Source organism: Echeneis naucrates, chromosome 16 (assembly GCF_900963305.1).
Source record: "Echeneis naucrates chromosome 16, fEcheNa1.1, whole genome shotgun sequence".
In the NCBI taxonomy this organism is placed as follows: domain Eukaryota; kingdom Metazoa; phylum Chordata; class Actinopteri; order Carangiformes; family Echeneidae; genus Echeneis; species Echeneis naucrates.
The window spans coordinates 15,113,886-15,131,551 of NC_042526.1; the positions used below are offsets into that span (position 1 = coordinate 15,113,886).

Below are 17,666 nucleotides of genomic sequence, written 5' to 3' on the forward strand. Positions count from 1 at the left end.
CAGACTGTTTAAGCTGAAATGCTGAAGCTAGTTGCACTAAATAAGGAGGGAGGATACTTTTGTCCAAACTAGTGCTGGGCTGTCTCATCTGCAGTTTTATGTTTTTATGCTTCATGTTTCTGAAACGCGTGGAAATGTCAGTCCCGCTTCACATTGTTATGACTTTTCATAAAGACAACGTTGTAAATAAAGCATTGTAAATATTCTCACCCTCTCTTTAAAAATACTGGACTGGAATAATAATCCAACATGCATGCAAGTTTTCTTTTAGGTTTGCTCCCAGTTCCTTCAGTGGTTGTGATGCTACCATCTGTATTTCCACTTCATTTTTTTTTGTTGTTGTTGTTGTTCTAACTTGTAATTATTTTTTCTTGTTTTTCAAAACTGCCTGTTCATGATTACTATTTGTATTTTAATCTGTGTTGTTTTGTCTAAATTAAAGTTTTTACAAATATCAATTTCACTTCAGGAACTCATTTCACTTCAGCAGTGAGACTCCATCATCTGTTTTATTTATCACTGGCAGCCGCAGTTATGCTGAGCGAGTTTGTTGTTGTCATTTTCCTGTCAGCATTTAGACTATTGCCCTCGTACATCCTCATGCCTTTTAAATCGCTCTGCAGGCAGTAATAATCTATGTGATGAGGAGAAGGAAGGCAGTAACAGTTGCATGAATCTTCTAAGTAAACCTCAGCAGCAGACAAGTACATTCATTAGTTTCAGGCCGAACACCTTCAACAACAACTGGCTGACATAAGTGATGGACTATTTGTGTTTAGATGGTGCAAATGCAGAGGATGATTACACCTCAGTGTCAGTTCAGCGCGCTGAGCTTAAACGAATATTTCCCATATGAGCTGATGACTCTACTTAATGCCCTCCTGCATACCAAAGTTGATCTGAGTCACTGCTGGGTGTCTGATTTTAACTCTGGCAGTGGAGCCACCTCCAGACTCCACTGTCAGGGCTTAGCAGATGCAAAGAGAACGGGCAAATCTGTGAAAAGTTTCAGTGTAACTTTTAAACGAGTCTGTCTGTCATCCTGTGAAGACCCCAGAACCAACACCAACATAAGAGTGCAAATGTATTCAGCTCCAGATAAAACAAAACAAAACAAAACAAATCATCTATAAAGTAACAAGAGCTGTCGGATGTATGAAGTGTAATTCCCCAAAAACGTACTTGAGTAAATGTTCTTTGTTGCGTTCCATTCCTGGCTCAGTATTTGTCTTTGGTGCAGGAGGAAAAAGTCTGACATGCCTTTGGTAGGACACACAAATCCATACCTCAACTTTTCTGCCCTCCGAGTTTCGGAGAAACAGAGTGAGGATCGCTGACTGCGGCAACGGCAGCAGGTAAAGCTCTCCCACTGGGTCAGCCTGGAGGAGGAAGTGCACTGCTATCACCAAACAAACATCAGATACTCTCTGCTGTGCTCATGTGCGCAGTGCAGGACTGTGTATGTGAAAGAGAAAGAGAAATCAGTTTGTATAGACTGACTGTCAGCTCAATAACCACACATGTGCGGGTTCATGTGAATCTTTTATCTGCAGGCCACAATGTAGGCCGGTGTGTGACAACATGACTGCTGATTCGGTTGAGTTTTGATGAAGCATTGACAGAAGGGTTGCTTCTTCGCCTCCAGGGCAGCTCCAGTCTTATTTTGTTGTCTTCAGGGTCAGCTGCTCTTCGGAGCGAGTGCTAGTTACCACTTAGCTCCCTCTGGGAGACACTCAGCAGTAGGCTGGTGGCCCTGTGACAATCGTGCCCTGTCACTGTGTGTGTGTGTGTGGGGGGGGGACAAAAGGTACTTCTCCCTTATCGTTCGTGATGTCAGCACCAGGATATTGACCAGGACTGAAAACGCTGGTTCAGGCAGAGCGGGGGTCTTTGGAAAAGGGCTGCGGGGAAATGGACTATAACATTACAACTATGTCGCTCAGGAGGCCACTTTTATTAGAACCTGAGGTTTTTGATTTTGAGTAGCATGTGTCACTTTGGTTAAATCACCAACGGAAAAACAAAAATCATTAAATGTAAATCAAAGGTAAAACAGATGTAATGACAGTAATTCCACTACTCTTCTCGGACAATATCTCCACTGTGTAAAACCCCCACAAGCTGAATACTCAGACGACGCTCTGTCCTGTTCAGACTAAATGAATGAACCAATCAGCTGCTTAATGCTCACTCACATCATTAACACATTTATATCATTTAGTTATCCCTGTCTGGGGACTCCGGGCTGTCAGAACATGACATTGTGTGTTAAAGTTCCCTAAAGTAACATTCATTAATTTCTTTTTTACGTCCAGAATTCAACATCGCCCGAAACTTCTCTGAGAGGTTTAGTAGAAAGAAGAAAACTGATGGCCAGCTCCTGTTCTCTGGAGAAACAGAGGCTCTGCTCTGGCACACACACACATTTGATAAACCCTTGAATGTTAAGTACTTCTAGTACTTCTGTGAGTGTGATACACTGAGCTCCGGTGTACCACCCTGCACACACACACACACACACACACAAACAGAGAGAGAGAAAGAAAGCAATGTTTCTCTTCACGTCCGTTTCCCCCATTTTCTTAACTTTTCTTGTACCAGAAGCAGCACTGGTGACGTCACTCTCGGCCCTGAGCTGCACCATTAACAATGATAAGAATACACGCTCATTAGGGGAAACAGCTCAGCACCTCTGTTATCCACAAAATATTGACATTGAAATTCTTGCTGGGAGTTACTGCGCCTGTTGATGTTGCAAACAGCGACCCAGCTGAGGATCCGCATTGAAAATCAATGGCAGGCGTCATTCCATTGCATGTGCAAATGTGCGCGTCCTCTTCCCTTCGGTTGTTACATCAGCGAACACTCTCACGAGGAAAAAGTGGTCAATAAATATTGGCAGTAGGTTATTAAGCGTCTCACAGCGTCTCACAGAGGCGCAGACATGCGGTGCTGATGTTGGACACTCCCAGGCTGATCTGAAACCTCTGGTCGCCCCCGCTGCATGGCCAAAGCAGCTGCTCCCTCTGGTGCGGACGCCCCTCCACTGCATTTACCGCGAGGTCAGCACGCGACAGCCAAACGCAGAGCGACGCACCACAGCACGTGGTCTGTTCAGGAGAAGAACATCGATGAGCAAAAATCTGATTCTTTTCTGTCTTTGATCCCTCTGCAATCCCCTTTTAACCTCACACTTTTCTATCAAGCAGACTTTTAAGCAAAAAGAGCAATCGTAGCATTGACATTGGATGTTGCAAAGACAAAATCAGCTCAGTACGTTCATAAGCATTGAGGGACTTGCAACAGTCAGATTACAGTGCATATAAAAATGACATGAAAATAGAAAAGGCATCCACTCAATGCTTTTCCTATTTATTTTGCCACAGTCTCAATTCCAGTAGGCTTGTGTTGGTCAGGTAGGGATCTTTCTTTATTACAGAAATAGATGACAAAAACAGACAAAACCGTTACAGGAGAAGCTGAGACATTCAACCTTTTCGATAAAATTACTGAATTTCTGTCCCACATCTTTCAAAGTCCACATCCATATTGTAACTCCATTTGATAGAAATCTTACACCTCAAGCCCCGAACTCTTCTTCATGTGTTAAATCTAATTCAGTTGTTAAAATAAAACGAACAATAAAAACCAAAGATCGCACACTTTACAGACAGTAAACAGGGGTCTATTTTATTTTGAATGAGTCTTTTAATTAATGCATTTCAAGTACTCCAAAAAATTACATCTCTTTGCACAATACAATTTGAAATTTTTTTTTTTTTTGTAAAAATGTTCAAAGTGAACAAAATTTTCCGATACTGTATAAAACACAGTGAACATTAAAATCAAAACAGTAGTATTACTTTTTAATCTTGTGTTCTTTCGGCCTACATCACCTACAACATTTCAACTCAATTTGGACATTTTCAGTGCACGTTTATCTAAAAACTGTACCAAGACTACGAAATTAAAAAGAAAGTAAATTTACAGGCATTATTCTTCTGCTCTTCTACCCAAACCATGCCACAGGATAACGAAGACAAAAATGAGAATGTTACATTAACTCCATCACACTGAATTGTTTTTACCATTGATGACAGTGGAGAAAAGTATCATAAGCAAACTCCATTTCAACTAGCACATATAAGAACATAAATAACTTAGAGGAGAGGAAAGTTTGTCACATATGAACATCTTTGAACAACTTACTCTGGAATTAGAATACAAAAAATTAAACTGATGTATCAAAATGTAATTTTCATTTTCAAATGAAATGCAAATTTTTCGAAGTACTGTACAAGTTTACATGTGAGATCTCTAGGCCCAACAGGCGTGATCCAGCCTAGAAGATGAAATTTAAAAAGAGCTCCATTTTGTACAGTCACAAGAAATTGAACCAACTGCTGGCCTGCCTAATACATCCGCCGTGTGAAAAAGTGTTTTAGTCTGTTTCGTCCCCTCCAGAGCACACGTGATTATAATGACCATCAGGACAGTGTTGGAAGATATTAGTTGAGATTAGTATTGCATGCATTGAAAAATAAAAATGACAGGACTAAATAGAGCAGAAAACCTTCTTTGCTGAATATATAATGCAAAATCCACAGTTCTGTTGTTTGTGCAAAACCTGTTACTTACAAACCAAGTTATTTTGGCAGGTAAAACGTTTGCATGATAAATAAATCATAGGATTTTGCATAATATATCTGATTTATCAAATCCTTATTTAGTGTTATAATTTTCCAAAATGCCCCTCAAACTTTGAGCAAGAGGTGGGGAAAAAAAAACAAACAAACAAAAAAACAACAAAAAAAAACAAAACAAAAACAACAAAACACCTGAGGTGAAAGACTTTGATAAAAACAATCTCATATCCATCAGTTCTTCCATTTAAAGTGGCTCTGGAAACTTTAACAGGTGCCTCCCGTGTTTTATAAAACCTGCGCACGAAGATCAGCTTTATAAATTGTTATGGCGCGCTGATGTAAACTCACTCTGAGGCCTGCACACACATGAGCTCTTAAGGGGATGCAGTCCATGATGAGTTCTGACCAGGAGAAAAGCACAGGTGAGTTTTAAAGAACACAAACAGCTGTTTGTCTCCAGTGAAACTAGTGAACACACTGAGGAAATGTGTTTGTGAATTGTGTGACAATACTGCTGCATTACACTGATCCCTCCACTTGTTTTAAGACTCACATTAATAGTTGTCAAAGCAAAGAGTGTTGAGTGACATACAAATATTACAGACCTTGGTCAATTAATAGTCACATTTAATAAATGTGTCGGCATGCCCACATTTAAAAGTTCTTAGATTCGCTATCTTGAAGAATAATAGAATGATTTAATCTTACATTTTTTTGTACATCCACACTGGAATCATTTTTAAATGTATTATTTCCACACTCATGTAAACTAACTCTGTAACATGTTACACTCTCATTTCTAAACTAAAGCCACAGCAGCCTTCACTTTCCCTTGTTTTCATATCTGAACAGGTAGAATCATCATAAACTTCATTTAGTGGTTATTCAGTCTTCATTTTCAAAAAAAAAAAAAAAAATGGTAAAGACAATAAAAAGGTAACAAACCAGGTGATCTCCCTTTCTAGCCTCACACCTCTGTACCTCATCTAGCTTGTTACACAATGTGAGGAAAATGTGATGTTAGCAAGACAATAGAAAATGAAAAAAGGATGAAGAAAAATGGACCTTGAACAAAGAAGGCCTGAAATGTGGGGTATGGTGACCTTGTTGTTCAGCTTTGAAACCTAGCAATCTAAACGTGAAAGAGATCCACCTGATCGGATAAATGTGAAGAGAATTCGATGGCTCCAAATCCTCAACAGCAACATCCAAGGAACTCCTCACAACCATCATTCCTTCCTTAATGTGTTAAAGAGTCCTGAGAGCACTAACCAAAAAAAAAAAAAAAAAAAAAAAACCCAAAGAAAAAAGTGAAGAATTATACCTTTACAGTAGAAGAAATAGTTTTTTTTTTCCCACTTATGATACACTAAATATGTACAGTCACATGCAGAAGACTGTCTGCATGAGAGACCGGAGCCTGTGTCTTTTGCCGTTTGACATGTGTAAATCACAAAAGTGCCGCAAAATCCTCTCTGAGCGTCTCTCATTTCTGGCTTGAATGGCGAAAGAAAAGCACAGAACATTTCACCAGCAGCCACGGGTGTGTCACTCAAGAAGATGTAGCAACAGAACACACACACAAAAAAAAAAAAAAAAAATTATAATCACAGAATGTACTAAAGCTACACATGATTCCTTAACTCCTTGGCACTCCTTAAAAAGAACAAAAAAAGAAGAAAAGAAAAAAGTTAATATCCCAAAAAAAAAAATAAAATAAAAAATAAAGTGGAAAAAGATGCTAGATCACAAGTTCACACTTCATTGGAAATGGCTGATGGTCGAGTCCACTCCACAAAGAGCCAATTCAGTTGCTAGATAGTGTTTTCTCTTTTCCACATGTCTGTTTTGTCTGTAGATGGAGGATATGATGGTGACTAACAACCATGTCAGGCTTTTCTTTGGATGGAGTGACGCTTTTGTTTCCCACTGTAGGCACAAGGAGGAGCCAAGGCATTGGGGGGGAAGAGGGAGACGGGGTGCAGGGTCTCAGCGTCGCATCTGGCCCATCTGATAGTTCTCTCTGGGCTGGCGGTGGTGCCTCTGTGGCTGCGCCTGTCGCTGAGGCTGCCTCTGGGGCTGCCGCTGGCCCCCATGGCCGCCGTGGCCGCCATGGCCCCCGTGGCCCCCGTGGCCCCCGTGGCCGTGCTGGTGGGAATGTGGGTGCTGAGACTGGTGTTGCACCTGAGAGCTAGCATGCTGCTGAGCTCGCCGCCTCTTCAAGGTGCCTGTCAGGGGAACAAGAGATTTTAAGAAGACCTGAACAATAAAATCAACATTATACAAAATCAAATCTGTTTCAGTGGAGTCCATAACTCAAGATCTTTTCACTATTTAATGAACAATAAATGAAGAAATTCATAAGCATACAGAAAATCAGGTGGGGGGGAAAACAGCCCTATCACAGATTACTGTTGAACTTTGCTTGCCTAACTGTGTGTATGAAAAAAAAGGTATTTCCAATTTGATTGGTAAAAGCAAAATTAAAATTGAGAATAAATCTAAACTGGGTTTTGTAGTGTTTTGGGAAAAGCTGTGACCTTTATCATATCCAATCAACATTATTGTATGATTACAAAGTTCAAATTAGTTTTCTTCATTCACCTGGTGTTTTTAAACTTTGGTTACATTAAATACTGAGATAAAAAATAATAGTTAATTTATTGCCTTAACCTGTCTGAATATAACTTGATTAATATATGTAAATATTATAAACTGCTATATTTATGTATCCAAACATTTATTTGTAATATGAAATACACATCACCACCCAAAGAACAATAACCCTGCAAGTACACAAATAAATAAATAGCAATATACATGCAATCTATAATCTACAAATTTCACTTCTCATCAAGCAGTTTGTTAGTGTGCATGTAATTGTACTTGTTCTACCAGTTGAATATAATGAGCTTCTTTCCCCTATGTTGAGGCAAACTTTATTTGAAAACATCTGGACTCACCTGGAAGTGGTTTGGGAGGTGGAAGTTTGGGATTACTGCTCGGTGTATGCACACTACAGATCTTAATGAAGCCAGCCATGAGCATGATGAGGGCAATACCCATCAACAGCACTGCCCACCAATGGGCCTAGGACAGAAAAAACAAATCAAACACAATCAGCACAAAGATGCCTCATAATGACAACTATATGTGTAATCAGAATCAAGAAGTCAACACATACCACAATCCACTCTGCAATGTTCTCATAGAGCTCGGGGTTGAAGATGGCCTTCTTTAGCCTGGCAAGTGGTCCGTCTGCATCCACCAGACGGCATTTCATGAACACATCACAGTAGCCCTTAAAGTCATTACAAGGCGAGCCGGCGGGTAGCGTGGTCACTTTCTTATTGAAGAAACGAGCCAGGCGCTCTGATCCTGTGCTGCTGCATGTGTTGGGGTTCACTGTTGAAATGGATCAGAGTCAAAATAATTTGAAAGACAAAGACCAAAACAAGTGCTTTCCTTTTTGGAAAGAAAATCATGAATGAAGGCGGGAAATGGGTAAATGACTCACTCTTTTCCATGCAGCACACATGGCAAAGCTCAGTCTCATCCTTGCCTTCTTGGCTGGCACAGGTACACGCCTCAAGCCCATACTTCTCACAGATGGAGCCGGAGCAGCCCTGCGGGGGAGGAGCAGGAGGACAGGCGAGATTAGACAGTGACTGAACGTGAAGTTGCTATAACAACCAGTACTTCCAGGTGTGAAGTCTTCAGCCGCTCACCCCATTGAGGCAAACTTGAGTTTCTCCATGGCAGGCGGTGAAGTTGGCTTTAGGCTCGGACGTGGGACACTGGGCACTGACTCCGTTGCACATTCCCTGGTGAGCACACTCTGACTCCTCTCTGCACTTGTCATTACGACCCTTGTATGTGCACTCGGCAGTACAACAAGGACCCTGGCTGGGACTGGTAGGGAAAAGACAAGCACTTGAGTCATCCCAAATGAGCTGGCAAATCTGCCTCAAACAAGCAAACACAACAATTCCATCTACCTGCAGACTTTGTTGGGCTTTAATTTACACTTCTTGTTGTCAGCCTGGTTGGCGTCATAACAACACTGGTCCCGGCACTGATCGCTGTAGCCACAGTCACACTCCTCTCCTGGCTCCACCAGGCCATTACCACAAATGGGCTGGCCAGATTCTGTTTAAGAAAGGAAAAACAAACATCTGAGACCGTTCTTTAATGCCGTTGCTACTAAATCAATCTCTTTACCAAACCAAACAATTGTTTCTGTGAGAGGGTAAGTTGCTGCAATAATAGAAATACAAAATCACAGTTGAAGTGTTTTCTCAAATGCAAACAGGCCCTTGGGAAAAGCTCAAATCAACATTAAACCCGCCTTAAAAAAACTCTCATTTGCCTGTTGGCGGAAATAGAGACATATCAAGCTAAAGCAGATGTCTATTATTTTTCCACTAACATCATCCAAGACGGATATGCTCGAGACTGCATGTACAGATTTAGTAATACTTCGTAGATGTGCCAATCTGATGCTCAAGTAAATGAATGATCGAAAAGTTTTTATTTGGCCACTGAAAGTTCCATTATGTGACACAAAAAACACACACGTGGCACAAGTCTTGCAGGTAAGAATCAGAGTAATATACTGGTTTCTATTTACATCTACGTCTTGAACAAGAAAAAAAAAGTCAAACGTACCGACAAAGCAGTTGCCTCTCTTTTTTTCCAGCACCTGGCTGATGTTGCGAACACTACAGTTGGAGAACTTATTATTGTTGAGCTTATCTCCTGATGTTGCTCTTGCATACATGATATAATTGCCTTTCTCCTTCTTGTCTTGGCTCTTGGATTCTCCAGGGGTGCACTCAGATCCAGAGTCATGCTATGAGTGTGAAAGGAGAAGAAAAATCACAGGTTTAAAGAAGAAGCGTCCAAATGTAAAAGCCCCTTATAATTTCCTTCTACTGTGCATAAATATGAAATATCTAAGTAACTCACCGGGGAGCCAAAGTTGTGTCCTACTTCATGAGCGAAAGTGATATGTGAGACTTTTGGAGGTACGTGGGAGGCGTAGTTCTGTACAGTGATGATACCAGTGTTGAGAGACTTCTTTTTTCCGTCTGAATACAGCTTGCTTTTTTCACAGATGCCTCCAGAGCTCCCTAACAAGGAAAAGCACAGGTTGTAACAAACCATATAAAAACCAAAGATTAAAAAATATATATAAAAAAAAATAAAACACACAGGGTTTTGCTAATTAAGGAGGGAAATATGATATTGTAGTGACAATTTATTATTCATTCTTAGAATAACCCAACATTCAACAAAGACTGGGTGATAAAGCACCAATAACCCAATGGGGAAAAAAAAAAAAAAAAAAAAAGAAGATGCGCGTGGTTTGTAAGACCTGAATCTGTTGGTGAATTTATTTATATCTTGCTTTAAAAATAGGACAGACTGTGTGTTTTGCTCATCACTGATGATTCAAAGAACTGTCTTTCAGTACCTGAGGGGGCTCCCACCCAGGCCAAACCCAACACTCCGTCATCAAAGTCTCTGTCCGTGAAAACATAAGCCAGGCAATAGTCATCATGGTTCTGCTCCGAGTTGAGCTCCAGGAACTTCTCCACACCAATGTTGGCGAAGCGGAAGGGGTTGGATCTGTCCCTCTCATCATTTGTGGTGTTGATCTGTGAAGGAGGATGAGGTTCAGAGACAAGGCAGTGGACAAAAATGAGAAGCAAACTGAAAATCTTTTGAGTACAAGGCCTACCCTGATCCTTTTCACCATGAAGCTGATGTTGCGAATACCCATGAAATCCGTGCCCTGATAGATAGCATCAATGGCCTTGACATGGCTGGAGATCTGTAATAGAAAGATAACAAATAGCATTCAATGAGAAAGCTTTATCTCTGAGGATCTACAGTTTCAACAACAGCCTGTTGACTAAACCCACAACTTCTCACTGCCAATTCTGGTGTATAATGTGTGCAAATATGTTGCATTGCACACCATACTTAAATACATTCCAAGTTTTACTATAATTTATCCAGTGTTACTGGTGCTCCTAATGTTACACTAGCAAACAAGTCTGATTGTTTGATTTCACCGAGTTAGACAAGGAGGTTGAGACCACTCTTACAGCTACAAACCTCCTACAAGCAGATGATTAGCTTAGCTTATCATAAAGGCTGGTACCAGGAGGAATTAATAGCAAATTTACATTATAAACATGAATATACCCCCCCCACACACCCACACACACACACACACAAAAAGCTATCATATATATTCACTCTTCATAGATGTAAATTAAAATAAAAATATGTAACTGAACACTACTGCATAGAACCAGTGAGTTGGGTTTTTTTTTTTGGTACTGCTCTATTTCAAGTGCTGTGACTCAACCCTTGCACTGAGGAAGGGGTATCGTTATTTCGATACTAATTATCCCTTACACTCTATATGAATAAGCTATTGCTGATCTTTTAAAATAGTCCCTCTGCATTAACATCATCAAACAAAAATGCTCTACTCAATGAATGAAATTTCACTTTAATGGCATCACTGGGTCTTGGGCTAAGTGAAAGGCTGTAGTACCTGAGCAATGACGGCCTCTCTGGTCTTGTAGTACTTGTAAAAGAGATGGTCAGTCTGAATGAAAAGCTGGCAGGTGTTTTTCTCAGCCTGGGCCATCCTCTTCTTCCTCAGCAGTACAGGGTCTTTGGGGCCTGTCTCGGTGTGGAGCTCCTGGTGTGAGCAGCACAGGAAAGAAAGAGGACAAAGCAGACAGTTAAATAAAACATACATTTAACATTTTCAACCAAACGGTGACTAAATAAATTATGTCCAGTATTTTTAGGTTGTTGTTTTTCAGTCGTCGTATGTTTAGGGACTGGGAATGTGCCGAGGAACATGTTATTCTTATATCACTTAAGAGTATATGGTGGAGAAGAAGGAAATAAATATAACAAAACCAACAACTGGTGGGTGCCTTTCCATGCTGTGTGAAGTTTTAATTAGCTAAATTTTTCTCTCTATAGATTACAATTACAGTCATGAAACAAAGCATCTGATTGTAAAAATACTTAAATAAATATTAGAAATATTTTAACATTTTAATACTGATGGACATTTGACATTTTATTCATTTCCAAGCTCTGAGTTTACACATTTCAAATAGGAAACCAGGCATCACTCTGTATAGCTTTTATGAAACTTCCAGCAAAGAACAACTTGTTTTCCACGTTACTGATTTATCATGTGGACAGACTGAGAGGCTTAAAAAGCTTCTATGGATATCTCTCAGCGTGATCAAGTTATTGTAAATTTTTAATTTCCTTAAAAAAAAAAAAACTACAAAAATAAAAATCCACCCTCCCTTAACACTAGGATTTGTTGTGAGCTGTGGTGAAGTTCACCTTGGGTGGCTCCTCTATGGCAGAGGCTTGGTACATCTTCATCCTTTCAAACACTGAGCTATCAGCACAGCCTCCCTCTGGGCCATACTTGTGAGGGTAGTCTGAGTGAGAGACAGACACAACACTGTTAGGATTATGGGAGACAATGTTAGCTACTTAACCCCCTGAGTCACTCTATTTCTGGCACTATTCATGATCAGCTAATGGATGTACTTACACGCCACTTGAGCTTAGCTTTGCTGTGTGAGCTGTTACTTTCCCCCCATCTCTCTCTTTCTATCTCACTCATTAGCAATTCTTCTGATATTTCTTCTTAATTTGCCCCTAAGCCACACACTATATATACACAGATGATTTGAAATTACAGGGTGCTAGTGTAGTGAAGTGTACTTGGTGCTCACTATCAGTATCAACACTATAAAGACTGCTTAAATGAGTCAGTAGCCCAAGAGAAAGATTGTGTTACTCAGCTAATGAGCACCCCAGGTATGGTTGCTCCCTGGGGGGGGGGGGGGGGGGGGGGGGGGTGACCAAACCACTCTGCCTCTGTCAGCTCAACTGACCTTGCACCTTTCTAATCACAAATTTACACTTTTTACACACACACACACACACACACACACACACACACACACACACACACACGCACGCACGCACGCATTATGAAACCATAGTTACAACATCCTGTTACCAATTTCTGCAAATACTTAAGGTTGTTGGGAGACTTACGTATGTCATCTTCGTGGTAGATGACAGAGTGGAAGGGCACATCTTTGTCCTCCAAGTATCTCTCAGCAGGCTCCACATAGTAGGTACCATGGTAGCTTTGAATGAAGCCCTCAAACTTACCATCCACAACTGAGCCATGAGACAGGGTACCCTTCTCACCTGTGAATCCAAAGAGGTGTCAGAGGATCCTCACCAGATCAGGTATTTCAAATCACATTTTGAACAACAAATGCCCTGGTTGGCTTTACTTCTACAATTATTAACAAATATATCAAAAAAGGTGGACTTCAAATTTCAAATATAGTCTCACCAAAGATTTCTCCAACGTAGATATGAGAGGTATCATACGGAATTTCTTCCCCAGAAACTTCAACCTTTAAATCTTGGGAAAACAAGGTGGTATCCCTCTTCATTCTTAAATTAAAATGCCTAGAATAAAAGACAACATTGATTGGGACAACTGTTTCATATATATTGCTGTAAGTTTGTTTCCTTCATGTTGCAACACTCTCTCCTCATAAACTCATGTCACAGAGGTTGAGTAACTGGTTGTAGATCTAAATTTGGCTGTAACTTTTGGGGGGGTAAGCAATATTCCCCCAGCCTTTGAAAAAAAAAAATGCATATCAAAGTAGAAAGTGGGTGAAAGCAAGGGCACAGTTTGGTAGAGAGGCAAAAAAATCTAAACTGCTTTCTGTTGCAGGAGGAGAAACTGCAGTTTCCATCTTTCAAGATAGGGAACAGAAAATGAGGACATCTTGAAACAATCCTGTTTTTGTAGATAAAGCAGAGAAACAAAGATGTAACAGGAAACTTGGGTTTTGTGTAACGTTTATACAATGCTCCTATTTTATGCATTGTGCGTACAGTACTGTTCTGTAAGTCCGAGCAAAACATCTTAACTGACTTATTCATAAAAATTTGGATACGAAAAATATGGATGAAATTGCAATGATGGCAAACAAACACATGCTGCTTGTGTTCAGTGTCTACTGAGTAACAGTATCTTATTATGACTTTGTGTCAGGGGAAAAACGTAAAATGCACAAAGGCCAGAAAGCACTAACAGCTATTTCACACAAACAGACATTCTGTTGAAACCTGATAAAGGGAGGGTGGGTGGTGCTGCAAATTAAATGTAAGAATTTGAGTTGTGTCTCTGGCTTTGTTGGGAAGTCAAAGGGAAAAGAAGCTGACACATTCCTGATTTTCAAAGGAACAGACATCTCCCTTCCATGTGCTTGTTTACACAGCTCTTATCATTCTCTTCCCTATTAAGCACCATCAGAGTTAGGAACAGCAGGCCCTGCTACAGGCAGGATGATAAACAGCATTTACCAAGCTCTCAGCCAGATGGTCTTGACTTTGTCATGGAGTGTGTGGACACCACAACACCACCTCTTCAAAAATGCTGGATGAGATAATGCTGGATGAATATATATCTCCATTCATCCATGTATGCATGCTTTGAGGGAGATTAAACTCAGGTGTAATGGAAACACTCAATCCTTCACAGGGCTAACAATCAGACAAACACATTCTCAGTTTCTACTTGAACCGACCGTCCTGTATTGGTAGTGGCAGAAAAATAAGTAAATAAATTCCATCAAAACCCAAACCATGGCTTCAACTCAAGATAATTGTCATTGATTAAATGCCTGATCAATGGAATCTAACTAATTGTGCATTGTTGTAATGCATTGATTGATTGGTTTGTTAAATATCAAATTTTATTTATTTAATTATTTAATCATCTAAGCATGTCATCAGAAACCTTGTTTTAGCCAATCAATATTGCTAAGCACAAACTAACCACTTCACTCACACAGCAGACAAAGAAACTGAGAAGCTGGATCTTGGGAATATATAGCATTATTGCTTAAGACAATGCAAGTGATGCAAATGATTAGACGATTATCAAAATAGTTGCCAGATCATTTTCTGTCAATTGACTAATTGATTAACTGCTACAACTCTGATGGAAAAACCACTGTAGAGTACAGAAGGGAAACACCACAAATCTGAGATTCGTTATCCATCCTCACCACTGGGTCAAAGGAACAACACTGACTAGGTCTATAGTTTCATAAAATAAGGATTAAATGTAAACAATATTCAATCACTCTGTGAATCTGTGGCACTGCTGACCTCCATCTGTAATCATAAACAGTGAAGTCATGGGGGATGGTGAGCTTTGCAAATAAATAAATAAATAGGCAAAGTCCTAAAATTAGGCAGCCAGGATTTCCCTTTAGGTTAATATGTAGAAAACACTGACAAACCTTCCATGGGCATGAAAATCTAAATGAAGGAACTTGTCTTCATGAGACAGGGCCCTCTTGGCCCTTTGATGCTTGTCGTGCACAAGCTCTGTGTCGTAGGACAGGCCTTCATAGTGACGGATGTACTTGTTCAGGGGATTTCTGTAGTGTCCTGTTTGAAAAGAAAAAAGGAAATCCTGTTATTAACAACAAGCAAGGACATTTCAGGTCTATTGAAAGTCTTCCCAGGTGTCTGGATGTAATTTTTCTGTGATTTAGTCTAGATTTTTTTAAACAAATACATAATAAAAAATACTGCACAGATATATATATGTGCCTCACAGATCATTGCATTGGAATAAAATTGAATTATAATAATAAAAAAAAATAAATTGCATAAATAGGACAGAAAAACATGCCACGAAGAAACGTTGGGGGATACAAAAAGATCATCCATCATATTGGCTTTTCCTTCTAGAGAGCAGTTAAATGGAAATATGTGTTTTATATGTTAAGTAATGCTGCTTAATCATTAGATGCATTAAAAATGATTTCTTTATGTGATATTGAATATAAAAGTAAGGTTTTAGAGAAATGAGAGTGACAGACTGCATGTTAAGACAATGTAGATTCTCAATAGTCATAAGATCAGATATTTGACTGACTGGACTGAAATGACAGAAAATGACAGCAAGCGAGTATGGTCTGTATTTTAAAACCCAGCTAAATCTATTTAAGTCAAATGGATGCCAGTTTTGGAGCTGTGCTAAACAACAGCCCCCAGCGTCACAGCATAATTATTTCGCCAACAGAAGAGTGGGTGGTGGGCTTGAAGGAAAAAGATTCTTGAGCGCCTCCACCCATTTCACCAACTGCTTCACACTCAAAAGAATTTGGACAAACTCCATTTCAAGAAAACATACTATATTTGCTGGAGCCACTGAAACGCTTCAGATATTTACTTCTACTTGCATCTTTGCTACATAACATAAAAACAATAGAAAGTATTTTCAGTAAATGTGAGGTATGTAATTTGCTCTCTCTGCCCGTCTCCTAAGCCATAAATTACAGGATTCAAAACTGTGTAACAAAGATGGGTAAGCAGACCAGGCTTCAGCTACTTCTCCACTCATGTGCATTATGAAATATTTAGATGCTGACATTAAATTTTTCATTGAGGTGACTATGAGAAGCGAAGACCATGACTATTCTGAAATATCCTCATTCCTTTCAACTAATAAGACACTAAACACCAAGTAAACAAAAGGATTTAAGGTTCATGTATTTCTGTGCACACGCAAGCCCATCAGAAACACTCACAAATCTACAGAAACCAACATATTTATGAAAAAACGCGGTTGAGTACTTAATGTTTATTTTGACAGAAATAGGACAATCAACTCTGATACATTTGACAATTTTGGGACCCAAATTGGCGGTGAAAAAAATGCAGATGATGTGTAAGGAAACTGAGAGTGACTAAGTGTAAATAAAAGTGTTATGCAGCTATTTAGATTTGAATATAGTCGAGTTAAAAAAAAATAGATCACAAAAGCAATTATATGATGCCACAGATCTACCAGTCAGATTGCAGGGAGGCAAACTGACTGCTTACGATTAATACACAAGTTCATTTCCAAATTTCTGATCTAAAGTTATTGCTGCTTAACATCAAATTGGAGAGAGAAACAGTGCGAAAACTGAACACACCGCATTGAACAGGAGCTACAGCGAAAGCAAAATGATACCAGCACCCGTGAAAACTCCTGTCATGTAAATTGTGGTCGGTAGCCTGGCTGAGAAAACAACATGTCAGAGGTTAAACTTGGTATTTAGACAAAATCCTTAATCTTAGCAGCTACAGTGTTAGCTAGCACAGAGCTAACTGTTAAATCAGTCGGCATCTCCATCTTCCCACAACAATGGCTGTCGGCGCTGCCCGCACGATAACAACAAAACCAGCACAAAGCCCACACAAAAAGCTGTGACAACACGCCGAAACTACACAGCGACGTCGTATAGTTGACATCTGCGGCACAAATCCCGGTCCGCTTTTGCAGTAGGTGTCATTTCTTAGCTAGAAGTAAGACGGCAAAAAGGGTGCAGTCCGCTCCACAACAAGCAGGCCCCGCTGATCCGCGTTAGCTAACGGGCTAGCAGTCGTTCTGCTCCGCTCCTCGGGCTTCCACACGGCACCGAGGCGTTTCTCTCCAAATGCACCACTCACCTTGGGTGTCGTTGAGTAGGTAGACGAAGAGGAAAACTTTGAGAAGAAGCATATCTGATAAATCCATTGTTAGAGCATTGAGGCCGCTGTCACTTTATTGTCCTACTTAGAGGCGCAGACGCCCTGTGTGTTTATTGCAGTTTCCTCTCATCGCCCCCCTCTCTCCCTCTCCCTCGCTCTCTCCCTCTCGCTCGCTCTCTCTCGCTGTGCGCGCTGACGTCACACGCAGCTCAGCCTGGCATCCCTCCCCCCTAAAGGCTCCATGATCCGGGTCTGCACCGCCTGAGCGTGGGCCTCCGCCGATGTATGCATCTTCTCCACCGTCAGCATGAGTGTCATCTAATGTATATATAAGGCCTGGACGAGGAAGCTCGTTTTAAATAGCACCGAGCACTGCACATATGGAGCTGC

At 40.3% G+C, this 17,666-nt stretch overlaps 1 protein-coding gene across 1 annotated transcript; it reads right to left on the reverse strand.

Annotated features, from left to right (window-relative positions):
* Nucleotides 1-3,733: 3,733 nt before the first annotated feature.
* Nucleotides 3,734-17,394, reverse strand: LOC115056287 (disintegrin and metalloproteinase domain-containing protein 10-like). The gene is made up of 16 exons (XM_029522605.1): nt 17,256-17,394; nt 15,050-15,200; nt 13,078-13,196; nt 12,768-12,926; nt 12,039-12,139; nt 11,218-11,367; nt 10,390-10,482; nt 10,123-10,306; nt 9,615-9,778; nt 9,315-9,498; nt 8,645-8,795; nt 8,375-8,558; nt 8,164-8,272; nt 7,831-8,051; nt 7,610-7,736; nt 3,734-6,874 (listed from the first exon to the last, which is right to left on the reverse strand). The coding sequence occupies exons 1-16, from the start codon at nt 17,320-17,322 to the stop codon at nt 6,636-6,638; spliced, it is 2,403 nt and encodes an 800-aa protein (XP_029378465.1). The 5' UTR covers nt 17,323-17,394; the 3' UTR covers nt 3,734-6,635.
* Between the last annotated feature and the right edge of the window lie 272 nt (nt 17,395-17,666).

What these genes read in the sequence shown, in the direction of transcription:
- LOC115056287 (XM_029522605.1), bottom strand. Translation starts at nt 17,322, where the DNA reads ATGGATTTATCAGATATGCTTCTTCTCAAAGTTTTCCTCTTCGTCTAC. An exon ending in GATTTTCATGCCCATGGAAG is followed by an intron (nt 13,197 to 15,049) that starts GTTTGTCAGTGT and finishes CTTTTATTCTAG; the next exon opens with GCATTTTAATTTAAGAATGA. An exon ending in TGTGTGCTGCATGGAAAAGA is followed by an intron (nt 8,052 to 8,163) that starts GTGAGTCATTTA and finishes CCATTTCAACAG; the next exon opens with TGAACCCCAACACATGCAGC.